The sequence below is a fragment of the Grus americana genome, chromosome 1, assembly GCF_028858705.1.
Source record: "Grus americana isolate bGruAme1 chromosome 1, bGruAme1.mat, whole genome shotgun sequence".
NCBI classification, from domain to species: domain Eukaryota; kingdom Metazoa; phylum Chordata; class Aves; order Gruiformes; family Gruidae; genus Grus; species Grus americana.
The window spans coordinates 211,594,798-211,617,033 of NC_072852.1; the positions used below are offsets into that span (position 1 = coordinate 211,594,798).

The following is a 22,236-nucleotide window of genomic DNA, read 5'->3' on the forward strand; positions in this document are numbered from 1 at the left end:
GCACCAATCGAAGCTCGGGGCAGTGAGGGAAGGCGGTAGGAAGAGGTGCAGCGGGTTAGGAGCAGGGGAGTAGGGAAACGCAACCAATTGTAAGTCGGGACGCCGGGGCGAGAGCGGGCCTTTAGCGCACAAGCCAATCAGAGACTGCGGTGGTGATGGATGAGCCAATCGCGGACTGAGCAGACGGGGCATCAGCCAATCAGGGCGCAGTGAGGGAACAAAAGGGGCTTTCCAAACCGCCGGCCCCTTTCGTTAGAACAATTTCACATGACGCAACGGTTGGAGGAAGAGGTTTGCGAACCGTAGCCGCCGCCGCCATTTTGTGAGCGTTGAGACTGAGTCGGCGGCGGCTGAAGGAGCAGCAGCACCGACGGCAGCACCACAGCCAGCGGGAGCCGCAGCCCGGAGGATGCGGTAGAGGAGCCCAGCGGCAGCGGCGGGGGGGGCGGCATCGCTCGGCGGCGGCGGCGGCAGGGGATCGCGGGGAGGGGGCTCTCGGTCGGTGGGTCGGGTCCTGGTGCGGGCCCCGGTCGGAGAAACATGTCGGCCCCGGAGAGCAGCGCTGGTAGCAGCGAGGCCCGGGAGGACGCGTGCCGCGATTACCAGTCGTCGCTGGAGGACCTGACGTTCAACAGCAAGCCGCACATCAACATGCTGACCATCCTGGCCGAGGAGAACGTGCCCTTCGCCAAGGACATCGTCTCCCTGATCGAGGCGCAAATCGCCAAGGTTTTTATATTCCACCGACTACTACTCCTACCTATACTGCTGGGGGGACCGGCCGGGGCAGCGGGCTAGGGCGGCCTCGGGGGCTAGGAGGAAGGGCGTGGGGGAGAGAGATGGCCTACTGAGGGGCGCGGGCGGAGCCGGGCAGCGGCGTGCTGAGGAGGAGGAGGGTAGAGGGAGCAGAAAGAGACAGCCAAGCGGCGGGGGGGTGGGGGGTGAGAGGGCCTGAGAGACGGGGAAAAGGGAGAGGCTGGGCCGGGGGGGAGGGCAGTGGGCCCGATAGGGTGAGGAGGGCAGAGGTGAGTGGGTAGAGCTGGGCTAGGGGGGGAGCGGGCGGCCAGGCAGGGGGATTCAGGGGACGTGGAGGTAGCGGGGGGATGGCTAGTTACGGGGCAAGCAGGGATTTGGATGGAGCAAAGGGAGCCGGGGACTCGGGGTGGGGAGCGCCCCGGGCGGGGCAGTGGGGAGAGGGCTACGAGGCTGGGGGCGCAGCGGGGGAAGCAAGCGGAGGGAAGCGTGTCTGAGGTGGGATCAGGGAGCACGGGGCGAGGCGTCGGGGGCTCCTCCTTTCATCGCTAAGCTTAAGGCTACTGCTTGTTCTGTCCCGTGTCGTCCCGTTCCCCCCCCCCCCCCCCCATAGGGAGCAGGGGACTCGAGGGAGGGGAACAGCCCCCACACCACCCTGTTGGTACAGGGGAGGGTTTGGGATTCGCCCCACAAAAAGCGCTGGGAGGGCAGCGTGGCTCGCGATTTAAGCCCCGTGTAAATATCAGACACAACATGGCGGCCTGGCAGTGACTGGGCAGCCGCACCTCGCCCTTGTAGCTGGGTTTTCCCCCTACATGGAGCCAGTATTTAGTGTCTCGAATCTGGTGTCTAAATCCTTGCATTTATCGATTTTTACAGTAGATAAGTATTGTGATCGTTAGAGAGGGCCTGACTGGGAGATTTTGTGGAGGGTTGGGGTTTTTTGGGGGGAGTAGTTTAAAGGAATGAAAATAAGGTTAAGTTTATAGCACGCAAATTGTCCACTTCTGAAGGGCTAAGTATAATGATTTTTAAGTATCAGTTGAGGCTATTTTCTCAGTGTGGTCCCTGTGAGATAATAATTTCGGGGGGGTGGACACCCTTGCAGAAAAGTTTGTGGGTGAAAGGTGATCATCTGCTCCGGATAGAGGAGTATGTGTGGTAGTGATGGGAGTTGTTTTGCTCTGCCTGATTAGAGAAAATTCTGTGGGCTTGGGATAATCTGTTTGGATTTCAGGTGATCTGTGCCCAGAGTAATGCTAGTGTTGTGTGCATATTTAATTTATTTTGGCTAGAGAAGTTTATTGGTTGAGGATGGGGAAGAAGAAATTCTCCCTGACTGTAGAAACTGCAGCAGCCTGTAGGATCCTAACATGGCGTCTGAAAGGCACATGATATAAAAAGAAGGGAAAGAGGAGGTTCCCTCTGAGCCCAACCCAGGCAGTTGCTGACATCAGTCAGCCACAGCACATGGATGGGGGTTTACAGCACCTTTTTAACAAGAGCATTTTGTAAGAAAAGGGTTCTTGTTTCGATCTCCCCCCTCCCCATTTGTGCCAGTCACCCCCTCCCCCGTTGTTTCCCTTGCTCCCTCTGATCTCAGGTGTTCAAAGGCTTTTTTTCCTTTGGCTTTAAATCGTGGTTTATAATGGTGAGAATTGTACTATCTCGTGATGGGGAGGGAAGTATCTCTTAAGTTATTTAATCTATCTTTCTATCAATGCAGGATTGCTTTTTAGTGTTCCACAGACCTCTTCCAGTCTAGTTTTAAATGCTGCCAGTGGCTGAGTTTTGCCATTCCTTGGGGAGGTGACCTCATAATCGTAATAGATCTCACCATTATATCTCCTAAAGGGCAGTGGATGTGTATAAAATGATTTGTGATAAATATCAATGCTGTCAAATTTATTTTTTTCTCATTTCTGGGTGATTTAGAGCCTGCCCTGAAGTGTGTCTTTTTTTTAAAGATGTCTTAAATCTTGTATCAATGGTTAGTTTTGCCTAGTTACTGTTTGTGACTGTGGTTTATTCAAGGCAAGTTTTTAGCTGTTGCTGGGAAAGTGATCTCCTTTACTAAGCCACTTTTAAAAAGTGTTGCCTGGAGACAGTTTGTTTAGTGTAAAACTTGAGTGGTCTGCTTTACAATTTAATAAATGGTTCTGAAATGTGTGACTGGTATTATAATATTTGTAAATAAAAAGTGTGAAATATGTATTTGTCTTTTTATTTACCATTGTATAGTGCAGAATTTGTTTCCAAGACCCATTTTGTATACAAGGTTGTTTTTTTAAAACTTTTTTTCACAAGTTTGTGACTTGGGTTTCAATTGCCAGATATGACTTTAAACTTGAAATCTTTTAGGAAACTAATAAAAAAAGCCACACATTTCCAACAATAGCTTTCCTACATTATTTGAAGGAACAGTGGGAATTCTGTAATGAAGTCTTTAATATTATGCTGATGAGTTCAGAGTTAGTGTTCTGTGTTCTGGTGATAATGCGTCGCCTCCCTGCCTTTTGGTTAGTGTCATGTGGGCATCTTTCTTGCTAGGGGATACTGTATAGACTGCCTGAAAACAAAATACATTCAAGTTTGGGATTCCCTTTTGTGGTTATTGGAATATGCGCTAGATACCTTGACATAATAAACATTTCCAGAAGAGAAGACTTAAATATTCCAACCATATTTAAGTCATTGTTCTTAAAATGTGACACCTGAGTAGCTTATATTTGAAGCAGGGTATGCTGCTAAGCTTCTAATTCTGTGCTATAGTTTGAAGTAGGCTTCCTTATTAGATTACGGTGCTTCCATGTATGATTGCTTTTAACAGTCTGATGCATAATTAAAGTGACAGTTAAACTTGTTACAGTGCCTTCACTACTAAATTGATTCCCCAGTGTCTCAAACTGGAAGCTGAGTATAGTGAGCTACTTCCATACATTGGTGAAATGGAAGAATATAACATACTATGTCAGTAGCTCTTGGGCATATATAGTTCTGAGACAGGTCTTTGTTTCCCTGACAGCTGACTTTAAAAGTCAGAAGTGATGCACTGTCATTTTTTCTATAAAGGCAGGCATTCAGAACTTAGAGTAGTGTTTTTAATGTGCCATTTTGCAGACTGCTTTAAAGAAGGAACCAGTATTCCACATTTTAATATTAAGTAGCTGTAGAGCCTTTGATTCCTGAGGCTAGAGAGATGCTTTTATTCTAACGTTGTTGCATATTAGCTTGCTTACAGCTCAGTATTATGTCATAGTGTAAGATAGGCTTTTAATGTGCTGCAATTAGTTTTAGCTAATTTAACTGCATTTTTCTTTTTATCTCCAAAATACACTACCTGTCTTCCTTTTTTCAGTATGCTCAAAGGCAGTGATACCCACCCCACCTCCCCCCCCCAGCCCAGCCCTCAACTAACAAGGAATTCTGCCCTCTTCAATATTAAGTTTCAGGTCATGATAAATTAATACACATTTAAGGGCGAGGAAACATTGTGATTCACCCATATAAAAGTACTGCTGACTCGGTTCCCTTCTGTGAACCACCTTAAAGGGGAAGGAATTAAATCTAAAATTGTAAAGCAAGAGCACTTCCACACACTTATCTGGACAATGGGGCTGCGAAGTAAGGTGTCATTAATTAACTTGGTAGCCTATCCTGTTTAAAATGAGTGGTGAGCGAAGTTATTCTGGTTTTATCCTGAGCTTACCGGATGGTGAATGGGACTTACTACAAGTGGATGCTCTTCTAAGGGGATCGCGGTCAACACACGGCTTGTGGTGGTGTCTTTCATGTTGTTCTCTTCAACAAGTCTGTGTACTTGCTGATGTTTTCTGGAACTTTTCTGTGCCTTCTGCTTTGTGAAAGCCAGTGGTGGGCATTAAAATCACCTTGATTTGGGCCAGTAGTGCTTTGTGTACATTAGAAATTGCTGTAGCGGTCCAGCATCACCACACTTTTCTTGCACAAACTTGCTACAAGTTTTGAAAATGGATTTAAAAAACGAAAACCAAACAACAAAAACCAAGCCTCCTCTTGTAGCAAAGATGTGTCCTGAGTTTGAAGACTCCCTTTTGTGAAAACCGTGGTTGCAGTTCCTGAGCTTGTCTGTGCATTTACCCGGTCGACTAGATGATTGAGTTTTGTCTGGATTTTGAACTTTGTTCTGACTGTGCATTTTTGCATGCACTCTCGAAATCTGAACTGTCATTACCTACAAGTGCCGAGAATGGGACTCCTTGCTCCGTCCATTTGGATTACAGTGAAATAGTTGTGACCTATTCTGCATGTAGTTTATGAAAAGACTGATACTCGACCTGTAATCTGCGGCTACAGAAGTTCTCTGATTTGGGCTGTTTGCCAGAAGTCTCTGTTCTGTGAAATCCAGAAAAGCAAACGTTCAGGAGGTTTGAATTATGAACTATTTTTAGAAGTTCCTTGAAGTGCTAACGATGGTTTCCTGCTAACTTAAAAGTTACTTTCTCAAGCGGGTTTTGAAAGGTTACACTCAGTGCACTAGCGGCAATACTGTCCTGTGGGCTTCTTTTTTCTTCTTTTTTTTTGCCTTTTTTTCCAAAGCTTTGATACGCAAAGAAAATAACCTAAGGTGTTCCTTTTTTGTGTGATAGACCCACTGCGTTATACTTTGAACTGAGCATTGATTTTCCAGATTAAGTTTTTGTATAAACAAAAAATTCCCAAGCCAAATCCCTTGGTGTTTATAGTGGCAACCAAAAAGAGAGGTCTGTATTTCTGGGATTGGTAATCCCCTTATTTAAAAAGCTTAAGATATGTTTTTGTTGTACTAAACTTCTCAGTTTCTTCTTATTACTCCAGGCTCCTGCATCAGAGAAGCTCCCTGTTATGTACCTTATGGATTCCATTGTCAAGAATGTGGGAAGAGAATATCTTACTGCATTTACTAAAAACCTAGTTGCAACATTTATTTGTGTATTTGAAAAGGTATATACACTTTCAGAAAAGTTCTGTATTCTAAGCAAAATTTGTTCCTGGTAAAATAAATACATGTTTTCAGTTTTGGGTTTTCTTGGGTAATGAACTATACAAATTGTTTTTTATAAATCTCAGTACTGTATCTTTACTGTGGAAGATTATTCCTGCTGCTATCAAGCATGCAAATTACATGTTAGCTGAAAGATGCAGTGTCTGTCTTAATTTGGTTCATAAATATCTGTTATTTTCCTATCCAGGCAAGATTTTACTAACAATATTTTGATTACCGATTGCCTACCTGGATGGACTTTTTGTAACGTATAGGCCAATTAATTATGAATTGTTGGTTTATTTTTAAGATCGTAAATAGTCTTTATGCCAAGAATAGACTGAGAATCAGTTTCTTGTGGATTTCTCAGAGCTGCTCTCTCCTGCAGTTAATTTGCCTGATTTACTTAATTCGTGACGTGCAAAATAAGTGCTTGAACTGTGAAGAGTGAATAGCACTGAGACCTGATTCTCTCCTGGTGGTGTGTGATTTGAAAAAAATTCTAGGGGGGAAAGGGTCTTAGAATGTATTGCTATATTACATTATAAATATGTGGTTTAATTTCATTCAACGTTGAAAACTGCTACCGTATCTTTTAATTTTTGATCTTAATCTTTAAACCCAGTGAAGTAATTGTGCTTATTCCTCAGTGAGAAAGGCAAATAAAAGTCCTGTTTTTGAAAGGCTGGACTTGAATGGGTTTAAGTTGGAACAGAAATGAAGGGTTAACTTCTGTGGTTTCCTGTAAGCTCTAAGAAAGTGGCATCTCATATGAATGAGATGAATGGAGCTTTTGTGTATTTATCTATCATTACATATCAGTGAGGATCTGAGATCCCAGTATGCTTTATATATGGTTTTCAGATGTAAAATGCATGATGAAATAAGGAATAGATTGTAGTAATGACCATAGAAGACTTAAACTCCTGTGTGTAGAGTAGATAGGTAGGTAGACACTTGTTCTTTCATTATTGAATTGTGAATGTTCTTTTACTGAGTTGCATTTAATGTTGCAGCTGAAGCTCTGGATAATTAATTTTCAGAGTTTTATAGGTTCACTGAGCTAACCAGAACCATTTAACTAATGTGTATTAATTAAATGTGTAAAGTGGCAGTCATTTCTAATAGCTTAATTGGTCATGTTAAAAGGTGCAAGTAGAATTCCAGCACTGACATTGTTAAAAATTTTGTTTTATCGGTAAATGGTCACTAAGGTATCTTTAGACACTTGATGAAGTCAGAAACTTTTGCTCAGTCATTTCTGCACCTTTTGCAGTGAACTTCATACCCTCTCATTGAAAATTGTATTGAGGCATGCCCCTAGTAGCTAAGTATGAATTATTTTTGTTGAAGTTCCTGCTGCTCCTCGAAAGAACCTCTAAACTTTCCAGACTATTCTGTGTCTTGCTGTAACATCTTAAAAATAAAACTGCAGCAAACCCCATCTACATAGTCAATACTTGATGATTGAATTGAGGTACTGACCTTAGGACAGCTGCATGTATTTTGTCCTCAGATGTTTTTCATTCATTAATTCAAATGGTTTTCATTTACTAAGTGAACTACTCAAGTTATGAGATTAACTAAATTTTACTTTACTGTAAATTTCTCACTTACCTGTCATGAGATAATCCCAAACTAGTTGTTTGTGAAGAGAGAAAATAGCACTGGTCCTACAAGTGTGCTTGATCTACAGCTCACAGATGGGTCTAAATTTGCAGCTGAACTGAAATATAATTGATGTCATTTTAGCTAATACCCCTTTTGTTGCCTTTGTTGGAAAAAAAATCCTTCAGTGACTAAACAGCTGAGCAAAACACCTTTTCTGTTCACAAAGTTTGTTGTTTCCTGATTTGTTTGTCATTGTTATACACCATTCAGCACAAACGCTTGAATAATGTATTGTGTCAGAGGCTGTTGCCTTTCAATATTTTTGTTACTGTATTTTTTCCACAGAAATTGGGCAAGTAAAATGAGAATTTTGGTAATGGAAAAGTTGAAAGAAAATTCTCAGAGAATGGTAATACACAATAAAACCTTCAAATGACCTTGAAACAACAATTCCACATTTGAGCTTCTGTTACTGATTCCGTTGGTATAGATGTATGATCTGCACTGCTTATAAATTCTGTATAGCCAGTGTTAAAATGGCAAACTGTTGATAGAAATAGGAAATAAATGAAATCTTAAGTTCTACAGAAAAGTTGTAAGAAATTGTTTTATATTAACTTAACAAGCCATAGAATTGTTTTATTGTTTTAGGTGGATGAAAATACTAGGAAAAGTTTATTTAAATTACGCTCCACATGGGATGATATTTTTCCTTTGAAGAAACTGTATGCACTTGATGTCAGAGTCAACTCATTAGATCCTGCTTGGCCAATTAAACCTCTGCCCCCAAATGTGAATACTTCTAGCATCCATGTGAATCCTAAGTTTTTAAATAAATCGGTAAGTTTTTATGCCTACTGTATGAACAGATGGTGATACGTGTAGTTTTCATTGTTTGTATGCTGCTTTTTGACAATTTAGTATATTAAGAATGAAGTGTCTGACTTTTGTAGACAGGTAAGAGGAATTTCTGATTTCTGACTATTTGATGGATTTGGGTTTTATGTTTCAAACTCTATTCTAGAATTTGGAACACTGATGAATTTATATTAAATGACGTACACCTGTCACAGCAGGCAAATTCTAGTGGGGCAAAAGTTTTAAATTGGTGTTACATTTTGCATTAAAAATTGAATTTATAACTGCTGTGCAAACTAAGTTCCCAGTACTGGATCATGTAACAGTTAAAGGAGATGGAGCTAGTTGATTCCATCAGGAATTTAAATGTAACTTTTTTTATTCTGTTTTTAGCCAGAGGAATCTACTGCACCTACCTCTGCTGTCACTTCTGGTGCCTCTACTCCTCCAGTTGTTCCTGAAATACAAAAGAATTTGACACAGGAGCAACTGATAAGGCAGCAATTGCTTGCAAAGCAAAAGCAGTTGTTAGAACTTCAGCAAAAAAAATTAGAGCTGGAGCTGGAACAGACTAAAGCACAGTTGGTGAGTAGGATAGTTGATGAAACTTTTATAGTTGGGTCTTACCTTCTTTTGGACGTTACTTAGCTATGCTGATAACTGCAGTACATGATTTTTTCCTCATGTTAGGCAAGTGTAGCTATTTTAGGACTAGAGCAATACAAGTTGATCTCTGGTTCCTGAAACAGCATTTGTAACCTGAAAACCTTAAGAATTACACTCAGAGGTAAAAAAAAAAAGTGAAGTTCATAGGTTTTTGTTTTTAACTTCTCTCCAAAATGATCCTCGTCTTCCACCTCTTCTTACGGCTCACAGCAAGCCAGGCTTTTTCAAATAAATTTACTCTTAGAGAACAAGAAAGCCTCATCATTGGAAATAAACTCAGCATCCTCATTAGGTCAGGTTGGTTTGATGCCACCATCTGCAAGTGGCAGTTAAGCTGTATTGTTCCAGTGCGTAATTGAAAGTCTTGCTATGTTGACAGTGGATGATACCAAAACAAAGGATCTTTGAAGTGTAGAAATATGAAATATATATCAGATACTTGGCAGCTTAGTTGCCTTGAGCATGTGGAATATATAGAAAAACTAATGCTGTAATGAGAACGTGCTGAAGTTACATATTTTGCACTATTAATTTTATAGTACTGATTTTGCATTATATTTAAATTTGATCTTTTGTGATGGTACAGCATTATTTTAGCACTTGCAATTAGCAATTGATGGGTCATTTTCAGTTAAATGGCTGAATCTCATAACTTTGAAGACATTTCTATTTATAGTTTTGGTTTCGAGCCAAAATACAATCAGCTCTGGGTAGGAGTTATCATGCAGATTAATGGTGGATTTTTTGCTATTTCAGGCTGTATCTCTTAGTGTTCAGCAAGGATCATCTACTATAGCTTCAGTTCCAGCACCTTCCAAGCAACGTATGTCTCCCACACCTCATATGACAGTTAAACCACCTCATCAGATGGCTGTGCAACCTGAAAAAACCAAACCATCCCCAAGTCCTCCACTTCATGATGTTAAAATAGTAAATAGGGATCCTCGACTGAATAGGATGGCTCAACATTCTTCTCATGCTAAAGATCAATCTCATAGGAAAGAATTTCCACCGAACACAACCAGTCAGTCTGATACCAAGGCAAACAAAACAACACAGGCTGAAAAACAAAACTCAACAAAGCAAGAAAAATTGAAAGCAAGTGAAAAAACACAGAAGAAGGAACTTGACCAGTCAGAAGCAAAATCTAAATCACCATCCCCTTTAAAAAATAAGCTACCCAGTGCTAAAGATACTAAAACCCAGGAATGTGAAAGCGCAAAAGTATCTGAAATTAGTAAGCGGGATCCAAGACTGAAAAGACATCTTCAAGATAAGTCAGAGGGCAAAGAGGAGGAGGTGAAAGAAAAGAGGAGAAGTACAGAGAAAAAAGAAAAAGAGGAACATAAGACGTGTGAACACAGACCAGTAGGCAGCAGAAATAAAGTAGTTAATGGTGCTGTTCAGAAGCAAGACACGACTACAGAGGAGTCTGAAAAACAGAGTGGAAAACAGGGGAGATCAAGTAGTAGAAAACGGTCACGATCACGCTCTCCTAAGGCACGGTCACCATCTACACATTCTCCAAAAAGACGAGAGAGGCGATCACCCAAAAGAAGACTTAGGAGTTTATCTCCCACTTCATCAACTCCTAAAATTGCAAAGACACGTCAGATCGGCCCTAAGCAGTCTCACGTTGAGGAAGGCACACAAGCAGCAAGAGATGAAAGAAATTCCAATAAGAGAAATGTTAAACAAGAGGTGCGAGATCCAAGGAGGGTGAAAAAAGCCCAAGAAGACAGGCCCCAAGAAACAGCAAGCCAGCATTCGACAAAAGCTTCTCCTGATCCAAAGGAGAATGCAGAAAACTGGCAAGGATCCAAATCAGGCAAGAGGTGGAAATCTGGTTGGGAAGAAAATAAAAAGTAAGTTACTATCTTTTAAACAACCTCTGTTTGAAGTCAGTGGAAATTCTGCTGCTGACTTCAGTCAGCTTTGGGAGGCAATGTTCAGATTGTTAAAATTTGTAAGTTTTAACTTACTTCTACTAGTGAGATATGGAAATCATGCATACTTCAATTCTAAGGTGATAGTGATGTTTTGCCATGATTGATTCTAATAGGAATGTAACAGTTATGTCCTGAATAAAGAAGTAATCTCTTATTTTCAATGTGTTCTTGCTTTCAGCTCACAGCAGAATGAAGAACACCAAGCACTCGGTAAATCCCCTCACCAAAGACACCGGGAAAACTGGCCTGCTGGTAAAGGAATTTTATCACCCCGAGCACCAAAGCAGCAGCACCGGTTAAGTGTGGATGCTAATTTACAGATTCCCAAAGAATTGACATCTGCAAGCAAGAGAGAATTACTTAAGAAGGTAATATTGATAAATCTGTCTTCATAGAAGTGTCCTGGGTATAGTTTTCTTTTCTTTTTAGAAGTCTAAACTTTAACTTTGTATTCCAGGCCAATGAACGCTTAACATCCGGTGAAATAACACAAGATGAGTTCCTCATGGTAGCTCATCAGATCCGACAGCTGTTCCAGTATCAGGAAGGAAAGCACAGATGTAATGTCTGGGATAGCCCGACAGAGGAAAAATGTGGTTTGAAAAAGAAACCTCTTCTATCAGATGCAGAATTAACATATTATGAACATAAGGCTAAACTAAAAAGAACACAAGTTCAGCATTCATTGTCGAGGCTTGATCTGTTGGATCCTGATGATATTTTGGATTATCATTTGCCTGATGCATTGCTTTCTGGGATAGAATGTGAGCAAGCAAAAGCCAAGCGTGGAGTACAGTTTGACAGAAAAGAACCATTTGGAGAAAGGTCAAGGAGACACTCTCCTGTAAGTGGCACTAATAGACCTTTTGCCGATAACCTTTCACCACTTGAGAGTCGGCGAAGACTTGAGGAACAAAATGCTACTAAGGGAGCAAGAGGTTCTAAGAACTTCGATCCTTATGACAGCTGGGGAGAATCAGATGAGTTTAGAGATGCTCTCAGACAACAGGGGAAAAGCACAACAGAGTTCCAGAAAATAGATGGTGATGCAATCTGCAGATTTGATAATCGTGAAGAGAGACAGCTTCTTGGGCAAGCTGGTATGTGTTTCTGCTTTATTTTACAGCTGTTAACCACTCACTAAAACGTTGCCAATTACTTATCTGGTTTGTTCTGGTTGTGTTAGGTGTTCGAGAGGAACCAAGATCACCATTCAGCGACCGTTTCAAAAGAGCTAGGTATGAAGATCCAGAGAAAGCACCGTTTCCGGAAAGTCCAGGATCAAGATTTGGAGGCATTGAAGCAAAGCAGAGGATAAGTGCACTAATGGAAGACAGACCTCTATTTGACGGCTCACCGAGACAGGCCACTGCAAGGGTTGGGGTAGATGGACAAGGAAGTCCTTTTGTTGATGGTCCTGCTGCTGGTTCAAGTTCCAGAATTGATGGGCCAGCTGGACAGGCCGCCATGAGATTTGAGGGGCCTTTGGTGGCGGCAGGTGCATCTCAGTTTGATGGACCACTGGCAGGAGCAGGAGGAGCTGGAGCCCTAAGATTTGATGGGCCACCAGGGCAGCTGGCAGGTGCCTTGAGGTTTGAAGGACCCCCAGGACAAGTTGGTGGAGGAGGTCCACTGAGGTTTGAGGGACCTCTTGGGCAGATAGGAGGGCCTTTGCGGTTTGAGGGGCCTGCAGGACAGCCTGTAGGTGGTCCCAGATTTGAAGGACCTGGAGTTGGTCTCAGGTTTGAGGGTCCCCGTGGCCAGCCTTCAGGTGGTCTCAGGTTTGAGGGACCTCATGGTCAACCTATGGGGCCTCGAGGTCAACCAGGGGGTGGTCTCAGGTTTGAGGGACCCCATGGTCAGCCCTTGGGGCCTCATGGTCAACCAGGGGGTGGCCTCAGGTTTGAGGGGCCACATTTACAGCCATTGGGACCCCATGGTCAACCTGGAGGTGGCCTCCGATTTGAGGGGCCACATGGTCAGCCTATGGGGCCACATGGACCATCAGGTGGTGGGCTCAGATTTGAGGGGCCACATGGACCATCAGGTGGTGGGCTCAGATTGGAAGGACCGCATGGTCAGCCAGGTGTAGGTCCTAGGTTGATTGATGGACCAGTACACCAGGGAGCTGGTGGACTTAGATTTGATGGTCCTTTGGGTCGGGCCGGTCCGAGATTTGATGGTTGTCATGCAGCTGGATTTGATGGTCAGCCTGGACAGCTCTCTCTCTTGCAAAGATTTGATGGAATTCATGGACAGCCTGGTCCAAGATTTGAAAGGGCGCCTGGCCAACAGGCACAACCACGATTCGATACAGCCATACCTCAAAGATTTGATGGACCTCACCAGCCAGCCTCTAGATTTGACTTGCCCCTTGGCCTTCAAGGTGCGCGTTTTGAAAATGTAGCTAACCATCCTGCCTCAAGACTAGAAATGTCTTACGGACAAGGCGGTCCATTTGTCGACCATCCCGGCCAGGGCTACAATGGACCATCTCATGGGATGCAGTTCCAGAGGCCTGATCTGTTTGATGGTTCGCCTGGACCAAATTTCAATGGGCCAGGTGGCCCAGGAGCACAGAATTTCCCATTGAGAGGAGCTGGACATTACTTTGATGAAAAAAGTCTTCAGGGTCCTCAATATGGAAACTTCAATAATATGCCAATGGGAAGTAATCAGGTAAGAATGAATTGTGTTAAATGGTTTGCTCGTGAAAGTGCTTTTGTGTAGAGAATTAGCAGTTTTCCTTCCTCTAAAAATTGAAGATTTTTCTGAAGAGCTGGCAGACTGGGAGCCAGTTTCAAGCTAAAAAAGTAATTCATCAGTAGTTTCTAGACAATTTAAGAAGGACATACATTCCTATTTTTTAAGAATGAAACAAAATAGTGAATCTTTACAATTACTTTGTAGCTCAGAATATGACAGTGAAAGTAGTATTTTTAACTTGAAAACAAAGCTAGGTAATTAGAAGCCTGTGGTGTTTTCATTAAAATTGCACAAAAGTGAATTCTATATAAAGCATGAAAGATAATGTAAGTGAATATACATGGTTAACTTTTTTCAGAGCTGTAGAATTAGAATGGACCAAAATAATTCCGTTGTCTTTTTGCAGCTGTTGGTACTGGTGACAAGCCAGTTTTAGAGAGATATCCGTAACTTAGGGGAATTGGGAAAGACATTGGACATTGTTGAACTACCGTCTTTTAAAATTATCTCGCACCAACATGCTTTATGGATTCAGGTGTCTTTGCTGTTGCCTGTTGAAAACGCTCTCTTCAAAAGGGGAAAATGATACTTTACATGAGTGAAAATGATGTAATTTTTTTCAGTAGATTAGAAATTTTAGAGAGCATTTTTCATTTGGAGGGTAATAATTGAACATGAAGAGTTGACTGATTGTGTGAAAGCAGGTAATGTGTCCTGCTGACCTCTAATGGGATAAAATTTTAAACAATTTGTAAATCCAGAAAACAGCCAATTAGAAAAACAGTTTTTATAACACACTTAGGAAGAAACCCCACCAAACATTTTTATTACATCTGAAGCTTACTGTAGCTGCTTTACTGAAAAAATCCTACTTTCAAGATGTGTTTCGTATAGTGGATGCTATTTCAGTCCTTAGGTAAGAATTAATTGTGGCATTTGCTAATAAACATTTACCAGTTTCTTGAATTTCTGATGAGCTCTGTTTTGGTGAACAGGAGCACATTCAAAGAAAGTGTTTGGAAAATGTGAAGGTTTGATAGGTAGAAGAAAAGGTGTTTTTGTAAAAAAATTAACTGTTAGGCAAAATGAGTATGTCTTCTGAAATTTTTCTAGTGGGAAATGAAAACGAGGGAAAGGTTATATAGTCATTTGTTGGACCTTTCAATGCCAAACTGACATGGTTCACTCCTGGGAGGAGTTTAATATTTATAAAACTATTGAGAAACATGTAGAACTTAATGATAAAAAAGTAAGTTTATAATCACATTATTAAACAAAAAATACTTATATGTTTACTTTCACAGGTTTCTCTCATGTCTGCTCAACCAGGGCCTTATGGCCAAGGTCAACAGTATTTGCCAAATCCTGGAAGTTTTGTTCAGAATCCTGCAGGTGTGTAAGAAAATAATTAACTTCCTTTTATTTCTTTTGGATTGTTCTGTTTGTTAGTGGCCACAAAACTTACCCTGTTGTCATGTCCTGCTGTACTAGGTCTGTGTGGACTAAGGGAAGCCTCCTCAGTGAGGTGGACATAGATGTGGTTTCTGTAGTACCTTCATCTCTTCAGGAGTTTCCCTTGAAGAGAGAAGGCTTTCATTATTTTTCATGTGGTTTTCGTATGTAGTTGTGCTAGAAAAAACCAAACCAAAACAGAAAACCAACTTTGGTCTGCTTTTCTGGAAGGTACCAGTCTCTAAGGCTGGTTTGTTTGCCAGGGTGTGTAAACATTCCCAGTACGTGAATGGTTAGTAATGAAAAGCTTCTAAAAAGTCATAAATGGTTAAAAGTAGGTGATGAAGTAGATTGGTCATGGTGAAATATTTAAGCATAAAATAAGGGAAAAACTTCATTTCAATAAACAGTAGCCAGTAGAAATCTGTGTTTGGGCAGCCAGCTTAGCACTTCACGATACATTATGAAGGAAGCTGTGGCAAGGGAAGAAATTAGCCAAGGACTAGACATAAAGCAAAGAGAGTTGATAAATAATTTGAAATAAAAAATGGAAGAAACAGGAGGCAGAATGAAAATTGTGTTGTGAAATACACTGATAAAAGTGAAGTAAATTTCTGATGCTGAGCTTTTGTTTCCTTGAATGTCGATGTCTTTCCTTAGGAGCCCTTCCACATTCGTATCCTGATAACCACCTTGGGCAGCTTGATGTCAATGAATTGTTTGCTAAACTGTTGTCAACAGGGATCCTCAAACTGTCAAAAACTGATTCCACTTCAGCACGTATGTAGATCCATTATGTTCTAACTACTCAGTTTATCCACAGCTGAAGTGTAAAGCTAAGTAAGAACTTTTGTGAACTCCTGCATGTTTTTTATTTTTTAACTGAACTTTGATTTTGTGAAGGAATGTAGTGCATGTGATGGAGTAAGTTCTTAGTATTGTGTCTAATTTGTACGCTTCAGCTTCAGTTTTGTCTTTGATGCTGTCCTTTGGTAACTTGTCCTTGATTATAATCAGGTTCTTGTCACTTTCTGAAATATTCTGTGTCTCTGAAAACTGAATATTAATGCCAAAGACTGAGGTGAAATACTGTTTTCCTAAATTGAATTTCTCAGTGACTTACAGTATCTTGTATGCTTTTTTTAATGATCTTAGAGGATGACTGACCTGGCTATTGTGGACTTGTATTTTAGCAAAGTCAGGTCGTATTTATTGCTATTTGAATAAAAATAACTTTCAGGAGCTCATAACTTCTTTCTGATGATGTACTGAAATTTTGATAAAATACTATCTTTGTGCTTTCTAGAAGTGAATGAAACATCATCCCAGCCAGCTGCTGAAGAGGAAGACGATGACCAGAATGAAGATCAAAATGTCCCAGACCTCACTAACTTCACAGTTGAAGAACTTAGACAGTGCGTATAGTAGAATAAGTTTATGGTGCAGTAAGACTAATGGCACAGTAGTATCTAATGGTTAATCCAAGGCAGCCAAGGGCTTTGTATGTCACTTTGTGAGTAAGAGGACCTGCAGTTTTTATGTTAGCCTTGGAGAATTTGAGGGAGGAAAAAGAGGGAAAATTAACCTGAGAAAACTATCTTTACACAGGTTGCTTCTTGTTACTGAATCAGCAAGGTTGCAATATGAATTGAAGTTGGTGTTTCTTCCTTTGTTAGTACTAAGTTTACCACCTTTGGGTTAGTTTGCAAAGTTGAGCCAAATGCAAGCGTTATCATTTTATGCACTATTAGGTGATGACTAATAGGCCTGAAACACAACACTAGTGTGTTTCTCCTGATAGCTAATATGAGCCCATTGTTTGTTATTTGAATGTTTCAATTGATTGCATTGGGAAAATCAGGAGGAATTTAGCTATACTGCACGCTTTAACCTTGCAGTAGATTCATGCTTTTCCTCTAGTCTTATGGGCATCTGAAGCAACTTACTGAGAAACTTCTTACCTGATTCTTTTCAAAGGAACATTAAGACTTTGTTGTTGTTGTTCCTTTTTGTAGGCGTTATGATAGTGTAATAAATCGACTGTACACTGGAATTCAGTGTTACTCATGTGGAATGAGATTCACTACTTCACAGACAGATGTGTATGCGGATCATTTAGATTGGCATTATCGTCAGAACCGGACAGAAAAAGATGTTAGCAGAAAAATTACACACAGAAGATGGTACTACAGTTTAACAGTAAGTAATGCCATATGTGTCTTGATAAATTACAGGCTGGATTCTGTGTTTTACTGATGTATGTGCTGTAGGATTGCAGTTGAAATTTGTGTCGTCACAGGAGTTGGCGTTTGGTAAACAATGATGTCTTAGATATTTCAAGTAGTTTTCATAAATGCCTGTCAAAACACAAAAGGCAATTATATGATGAACAATAAGCAGTGTGAAGCCATTGGTATTGTTTCAGTCGCGCTGAGAATGGAATGGAAATTGAAGGATAGGGTGTTTTTCTGGAAGAAGCTTTTTTTGAAGTGTAGCATTGTGAGAAAGCGTGCACTGTGCTCATGTTGCATGTGAGGAGCATTTCAGTTTTAATGAAGTAAGATTTTTTAAAATATGGTACTTCTGGGATCTCTCTGTTTGTTTGTTTTGTTCCCCTGAGATTTATTTATTTTTAAACTGTTCTGGCTATTTGTCAGTGTTTGAATGTGAATGAAAACTTTTTCCTTAGGATTGGATTGAATTTGAAGAAATAGCCGATTTAGAGGAGCGTGCAAAGAGCCAGTTCTTTGAAAAAGCTCACGAAGAGGTTGTGTTGAAGACACAAGAAGCTGCGAAAGAGAAGGAGTTTCAGAGTGTCCCTGCGGGACCAGCTGGAGCAGTTGAGGTAAGTTTCAGCTTGCTGTTATTAGACCAGATACTGAGAATGATGTACTACTACAAAGAAGTTTACAGTATTCTTTCATACAGTGGGCTACATGTAGACTGAAGTCTTGTTCTTGCAGCCACTTCCTAAGTGGTATATTTGTCTATGTAATGGTTGTTTCCCAGTGGCAGATAGAAGTATAAATCACCTGTGGTTCAAAAAACCCTACACCCAGTGGCATTCCATCATTTTAGCAAAACTGAAATGAGGAAAGTGTGTTAATTTGTTAAATGCTTCCATAGAATGAGTAAATAGAGTAAGTGAATTGGAAATGGTTCTTTGTCATTCAAATAATAATAGTTTACTGGAATTTTGATACTTTTACGCAGAAATTTCTTTTTCAGTATAAGGTAGGCATTAGGACAAAGAAATAAAGTAACCAGTAGATCTGTATTTTGGTAGATGAATTGGTCTAGTAATCAAATACAAATGTTGGTAGAACTACAAATTAGTTTTACATGCTAAGCTTCTAAGAAACTAGCTATGAAGGCCTTTGTTTTAATTGTAAAAAATACCTTTTGTGCTTTGTTCTCGGTTGATTATTTTGCACAGAAGCACTAAAAATGTTAATACTTCATCTAAAAGTGTTCAGTGAGTTGTTGCAATAACCTCATTTATCTCTGCTACTCCAATAACTTTTCAGAGCTGTGAAATTTGCCAAGAGCAATTTGAACAGTATTGGGATGAGGAAGAGGAAGAGTGGCATCTGAAGAATGCTATCAGAGTAGATGAAAAGGTAATCTGATCTTATTTACATGTGATACTTAGAGTAAAAAATCCCCTATGTAATTCTAGCAATAGGAAAAAAGGGAGGGCAAAGTGCACTTTCTCTCCTCAAGGATTCCTATGGTAGTTTTCCTGGCTTCCAAGTACATAAATATCTCAACCTTTGGAAGTGCATGAAGTCCTGGTATCATTTGTACAGGCTTACTGGCCTTCCCTTCTACTGCGATGCTAAAAGAATGAATGTCTCTATATATGGGTGTAGATAGCGGTTCAGTTATTTGCATATGCAGCTGTACGCAAGTAATTCCCAGTGCTTACCAGGCTTCTGTAGGATAACTTTTCCTAAATAAACATACATGAAATCTTTTCCTGGTTACCTTTGACACCACATTTGGCCTGCTCATACCATCATTTTTGTAAACAAATTGTGTCCTATGTATAATTAACGCTTTTCAGTTCATAACCAGTGATCCAGCTATAATTTATTTTTACATATTTAATTGTATAACAATTCTTTTTCAGATTTACCATCCATCTTGCTATGAAGATTACCAAAATGTAAGTGACGTTGTCTTCATATTTTTGAAGCATTTTGCTTTCAGTTTGTTTACTTGATGTCTGACTTTGCAGGGAGCAGATGTGTTCAGCATGTGCTACCCATTTTCTCTTGCCTATGACTAGACAAAGACTCGAAGGCCTTGGGCGTGGCAAGTCCATAACACAGAATTAGCCAAGATGTATTTCTTGTTGTCATGTACCATGACAGCTTGTGTGTCATACATGACTAAAGCAAAACTGTGGTTTGAAAACACATCGTGCATTTATTGTTGAGTAATGTGCATAATCTTAGGAATTAGCAAAAATGGAGTAAATGGGCGTTGGTGTGTGTTATGTTTTTAATGCAGGAATAGCAGGGAATAGTTTGTGGTAACGTGTGAAGCATTTCATCACTGCTTGGGTGATAACCTTTTCAAAGTAATTGTGGGAAAAGTAGTGCTATTAGAGAATAAATTTGTTTTCTTAGGATCTTGATAAAGTAGAAGTTTGGATTTTGAGTGCAAACATCAACATGTTTGCATTTTGAAAAAGAGTAAAAGGGATAAGAAGCTAAAAATGGTTATTTGAATGTGTGTTAATGCTGCATTGACTTTCCCTTTGTAGACATCATCATTTGATTGCACCCCATCTCCCAGCAAAACTCCTGTAGAAAATCCACTAAATCTAATGTTGAACATTGTTAAACAAGAAACACAAGAGTCCTGTGACTCGCCTAAAGTCAAAGAAGAACCTGATGACACCCCTACTGCCTGTGCAGAAGAGAGCACACCTGCATCTACAGATGTTAAAACAGAACCTGATGAGTCTGTTTAAATAAACTGAGGTATGCATTTTTTTTTTACAGAAGAGCTGCTGCGTTAACTCTGGAAGGCAAATACTTTTTATATGAAATAAAAATGTTCAACTGAGGCAGGGCCTCAACTACTGTTTGGTTAATAAATACATTTTTGTATTTGAATTTCTTATTGCCTGCACAGTTTCAGGTGTCATTGTGTGAAAGTTCTGTAGATGCGTGAAAATTTAATGGAATGAAATGGTATATGTAAAAATGTACAATTTTCACTTGTGGAAATGTAAATTATAAATAAAAGATATTTTTGCTATATATGGAGTGTAATGTTTATGCACACCATCAAATGAAGACAGTGTTTCTGTACTTTTTCAGTTTAAATGGAATTAAAAGAGCTTTTGCTCAATAAGATTCAGAAAAATGAAAGCAAACAACTTCCTTCAGTTATCCCATAGGTGGGTTATCAAGGGAAGCAGTGCAGGAACTTCTCAGACAGCCCTAGATTTCTTTTTTTTTTTTTTTTTAAAAAAAACCTTATTTGAACAAACTTACATATCCAGATATTTAAGGGAATTAAAAAAAACAACAACAAAACAACAAAAAACACCACACACAAAACCCCACAAAGACATTTCTGGGTAGAAGGGGAAAATTTAACAAACCAACTGGAGTGCTTGATTGTGAACACAAGTGCCAACAATTAACAAACCAGGATGCCTGGTAGTTAAGACATTTTTAATGATTTTTTTTCAGTAGTCAAACACGTAAGAATTTAATACAGCTGAACAAACTTTTCTTTACGTCACGGGGGAATAACTGTAAGAATGCTCATTTGAAACATGGTTAACTTTTTTTTGTTGCTTATGACTGGATTTAGATGGTAAACCAGATATCCTGAGATGTTAATATTTCTTAAATGTAATAAATAAAATTAAGCATATATTTGAGTGTGAGTCTCTTCCTTTCAGTAATGGGTTTGCATGGCTGGTATGTTTGTGGAATTGGAAATAAATAATCATACAATTGTGTGTCCTAGTGTATTGCTTTTGCAGTGAGGATACTTGGGGGATCAGAATTCACCCTTGGTGTACAATCTAAGTAGAAATAATCAGCTGTGAAGGTGACTTTGCTGCTGGCTGTAATGCTTCTTCACCTCTTAGCAACCAGGCTTCACGCTGTTTTTTAGACATGAGTAATTCCTTGACTCCTGTTAGGGTTATAGCTATAGTTGTGAGTGTGCCAACCTTAAAAATACCTTTCAGTTACAGAAAGTCTAGGGGAGCAAAAATACTTGGGAGATTGGTGAGGGTCAGCCAGTCCTTTGGGCGGGGTGTGTGTGTGTCTGCTATGGGGAGTTACTTCTGTGTTACTTGTTGCAACTTCTTCCTAGAATGGGGATGTTGGTTTGGCCCAATTGACACTTTGTCTCCTGGAATACTGTAAACTTCTAAATTGTACAAATTGAAATTCAGAGGAGACAGCAGAGATGTGATGTCTTTACATGTGTAGAAGGCTGTTAGAAAAAGGGAACGAATCACTCTGTCTACTAGGAATGGAATAAAGAGACCTGTAAGCTGCAGCAAGAGGATTTATGGCAGCTTTCTAATGACAAGGATAATTAAGCTCTAAATTTACCTTACTTGGTCCATGTAATTATCAACATGCACGTGTAAATCAGGGAAGGGTTCATCCCACCTGAAAGCAGGACTCTGGAAATGTGGGGTACTTTTATTGCCCACCTGTGTCCCCTCCAGGCCAGCGGCTGGTTTTGGGTGAGGAGCAGGACTGTGTAACTAGGGGGAACCACCCCCTTGTATCCTGCGAGCATCTCGGTTAAATGTATACACATCGGGACTGGAGTCCGATAAACATGTTAAATACCTCTTGGTCAACACATCACTGATGGTTCCAGAGATAAGAATATATCCTTATTTGTTACACTTCTTGAGGAATGCCGTGAAGACACCAGACCAGAGCTGTCAAAAAGCACCACCCTGCAACGCAAGTTCCCCCCCGCTATCCTTTCCCTGCTATCCTACCCCTCATGCGCTACAGACACCCACAGGTAACTAGCTGTATTGCAGCTCATGCGGATGAGCCTTCCGGACAGGCCAGGCAGCGCTCCCTCCCCGCGGGAGAGCGGGCTCGGCCGCCCCGTCCCCGCGCTCTCCCCGACGGACACGTCGCCTCTCCCGCCCTGCCCGACATTTCCCTCCCGCGGGGACGGCGAGCCCGGGGAAAGCGTATACTGTGCCCATAGCAACCCTACTGCGGTGTCGGG

At 40.7% G+C, this 22,236-nt stretch overlaps 1 protein-coding gene across 3 annotated transcripts; it reads left to right on the top strand.

Annotated features, from left to right (window-relative positions):
- The first annotated feature begins 35 nt into the window (after window positions 1–35).
- On the top strand, window positions 36–20,475 carry PCF11 (PCF11 cleavage and polyadenylation factor subunit). Of its 3 annotated transcripts, XM_054818610.1 has the most exons (17): window positions 596–729; window positions 4,112–5,495; window positions 5,590–5,715; window positions 8,018–8,206; window positions 8,618–8,809; window positions 9,647–10,755; window positions 11,018–11,207; window positions 11,297–11,939; window positions 12,026–13,518; window positions 14,850–14,937; window positions 15,658–15,777; window positions 16,304–16,412; window positions 17,013–17,196; window positions 17,687–17,842; window positions 18,525–18,617; window positions 19,130–19,165; window positions 19,769–20,475. In XM_054818610.1, the coding sequence occupies exons 3-17, from the start codon at window positions 5,617–5,619 to the stop codon at window positions 19,976–19,978; spliced, it is 4,911 nt and encodes a 1,636-aa protein (XP_054674585.1). In that variant the 5' UTR covers window positions 596–729; window positions 4,112–5,495; window positions 5,590–5,616; the 3' UTR covers window positions 19,979–20,475. The 3 variants fall into 3 exon arrangements, with proteins under 3 accessions (XP_054674575.1, XP_054674568.1, XP_054674585.1); XM_054818600.1 differs by lacking the exon at window positions 4,112–5,495 and having other exon boundaries at window positions 36–729; window positions 16,307–16,412; XM_054818593.1 differs by lacking the exon at window positions 4,112–5,495 and having other exon boundaries at window positions 37–729.
- Window positions 20,476–22,236: the final 1,761 nt, after the last annotated feature.

Excerpts from the sequence above, each read along its gene's own strand:
- PCF11 (XM_054818593.1), top strand. The coding sequence starts at position 541 with ATGTCGGCCCCGGAGAGCAGCGCTGGTAGCAGCGAGGCCCGGGAGGAC. Across the intron at positions 10,756-11,017 it reads GGTTGGGAAGAAAATAAAAA|CTCACAGCAGAATGAAGAAC; the intron begins GTAAGTTACTAT and ends TCTTGCTTTCAG. Across the intron at positions 15,778-16,303 it reads AACTGATTCCACTTCAGCAC|AAGTGAATGAAACATCATCC; the intron begins GTATGTAGATCC and ends TGTGCTTTCTAG.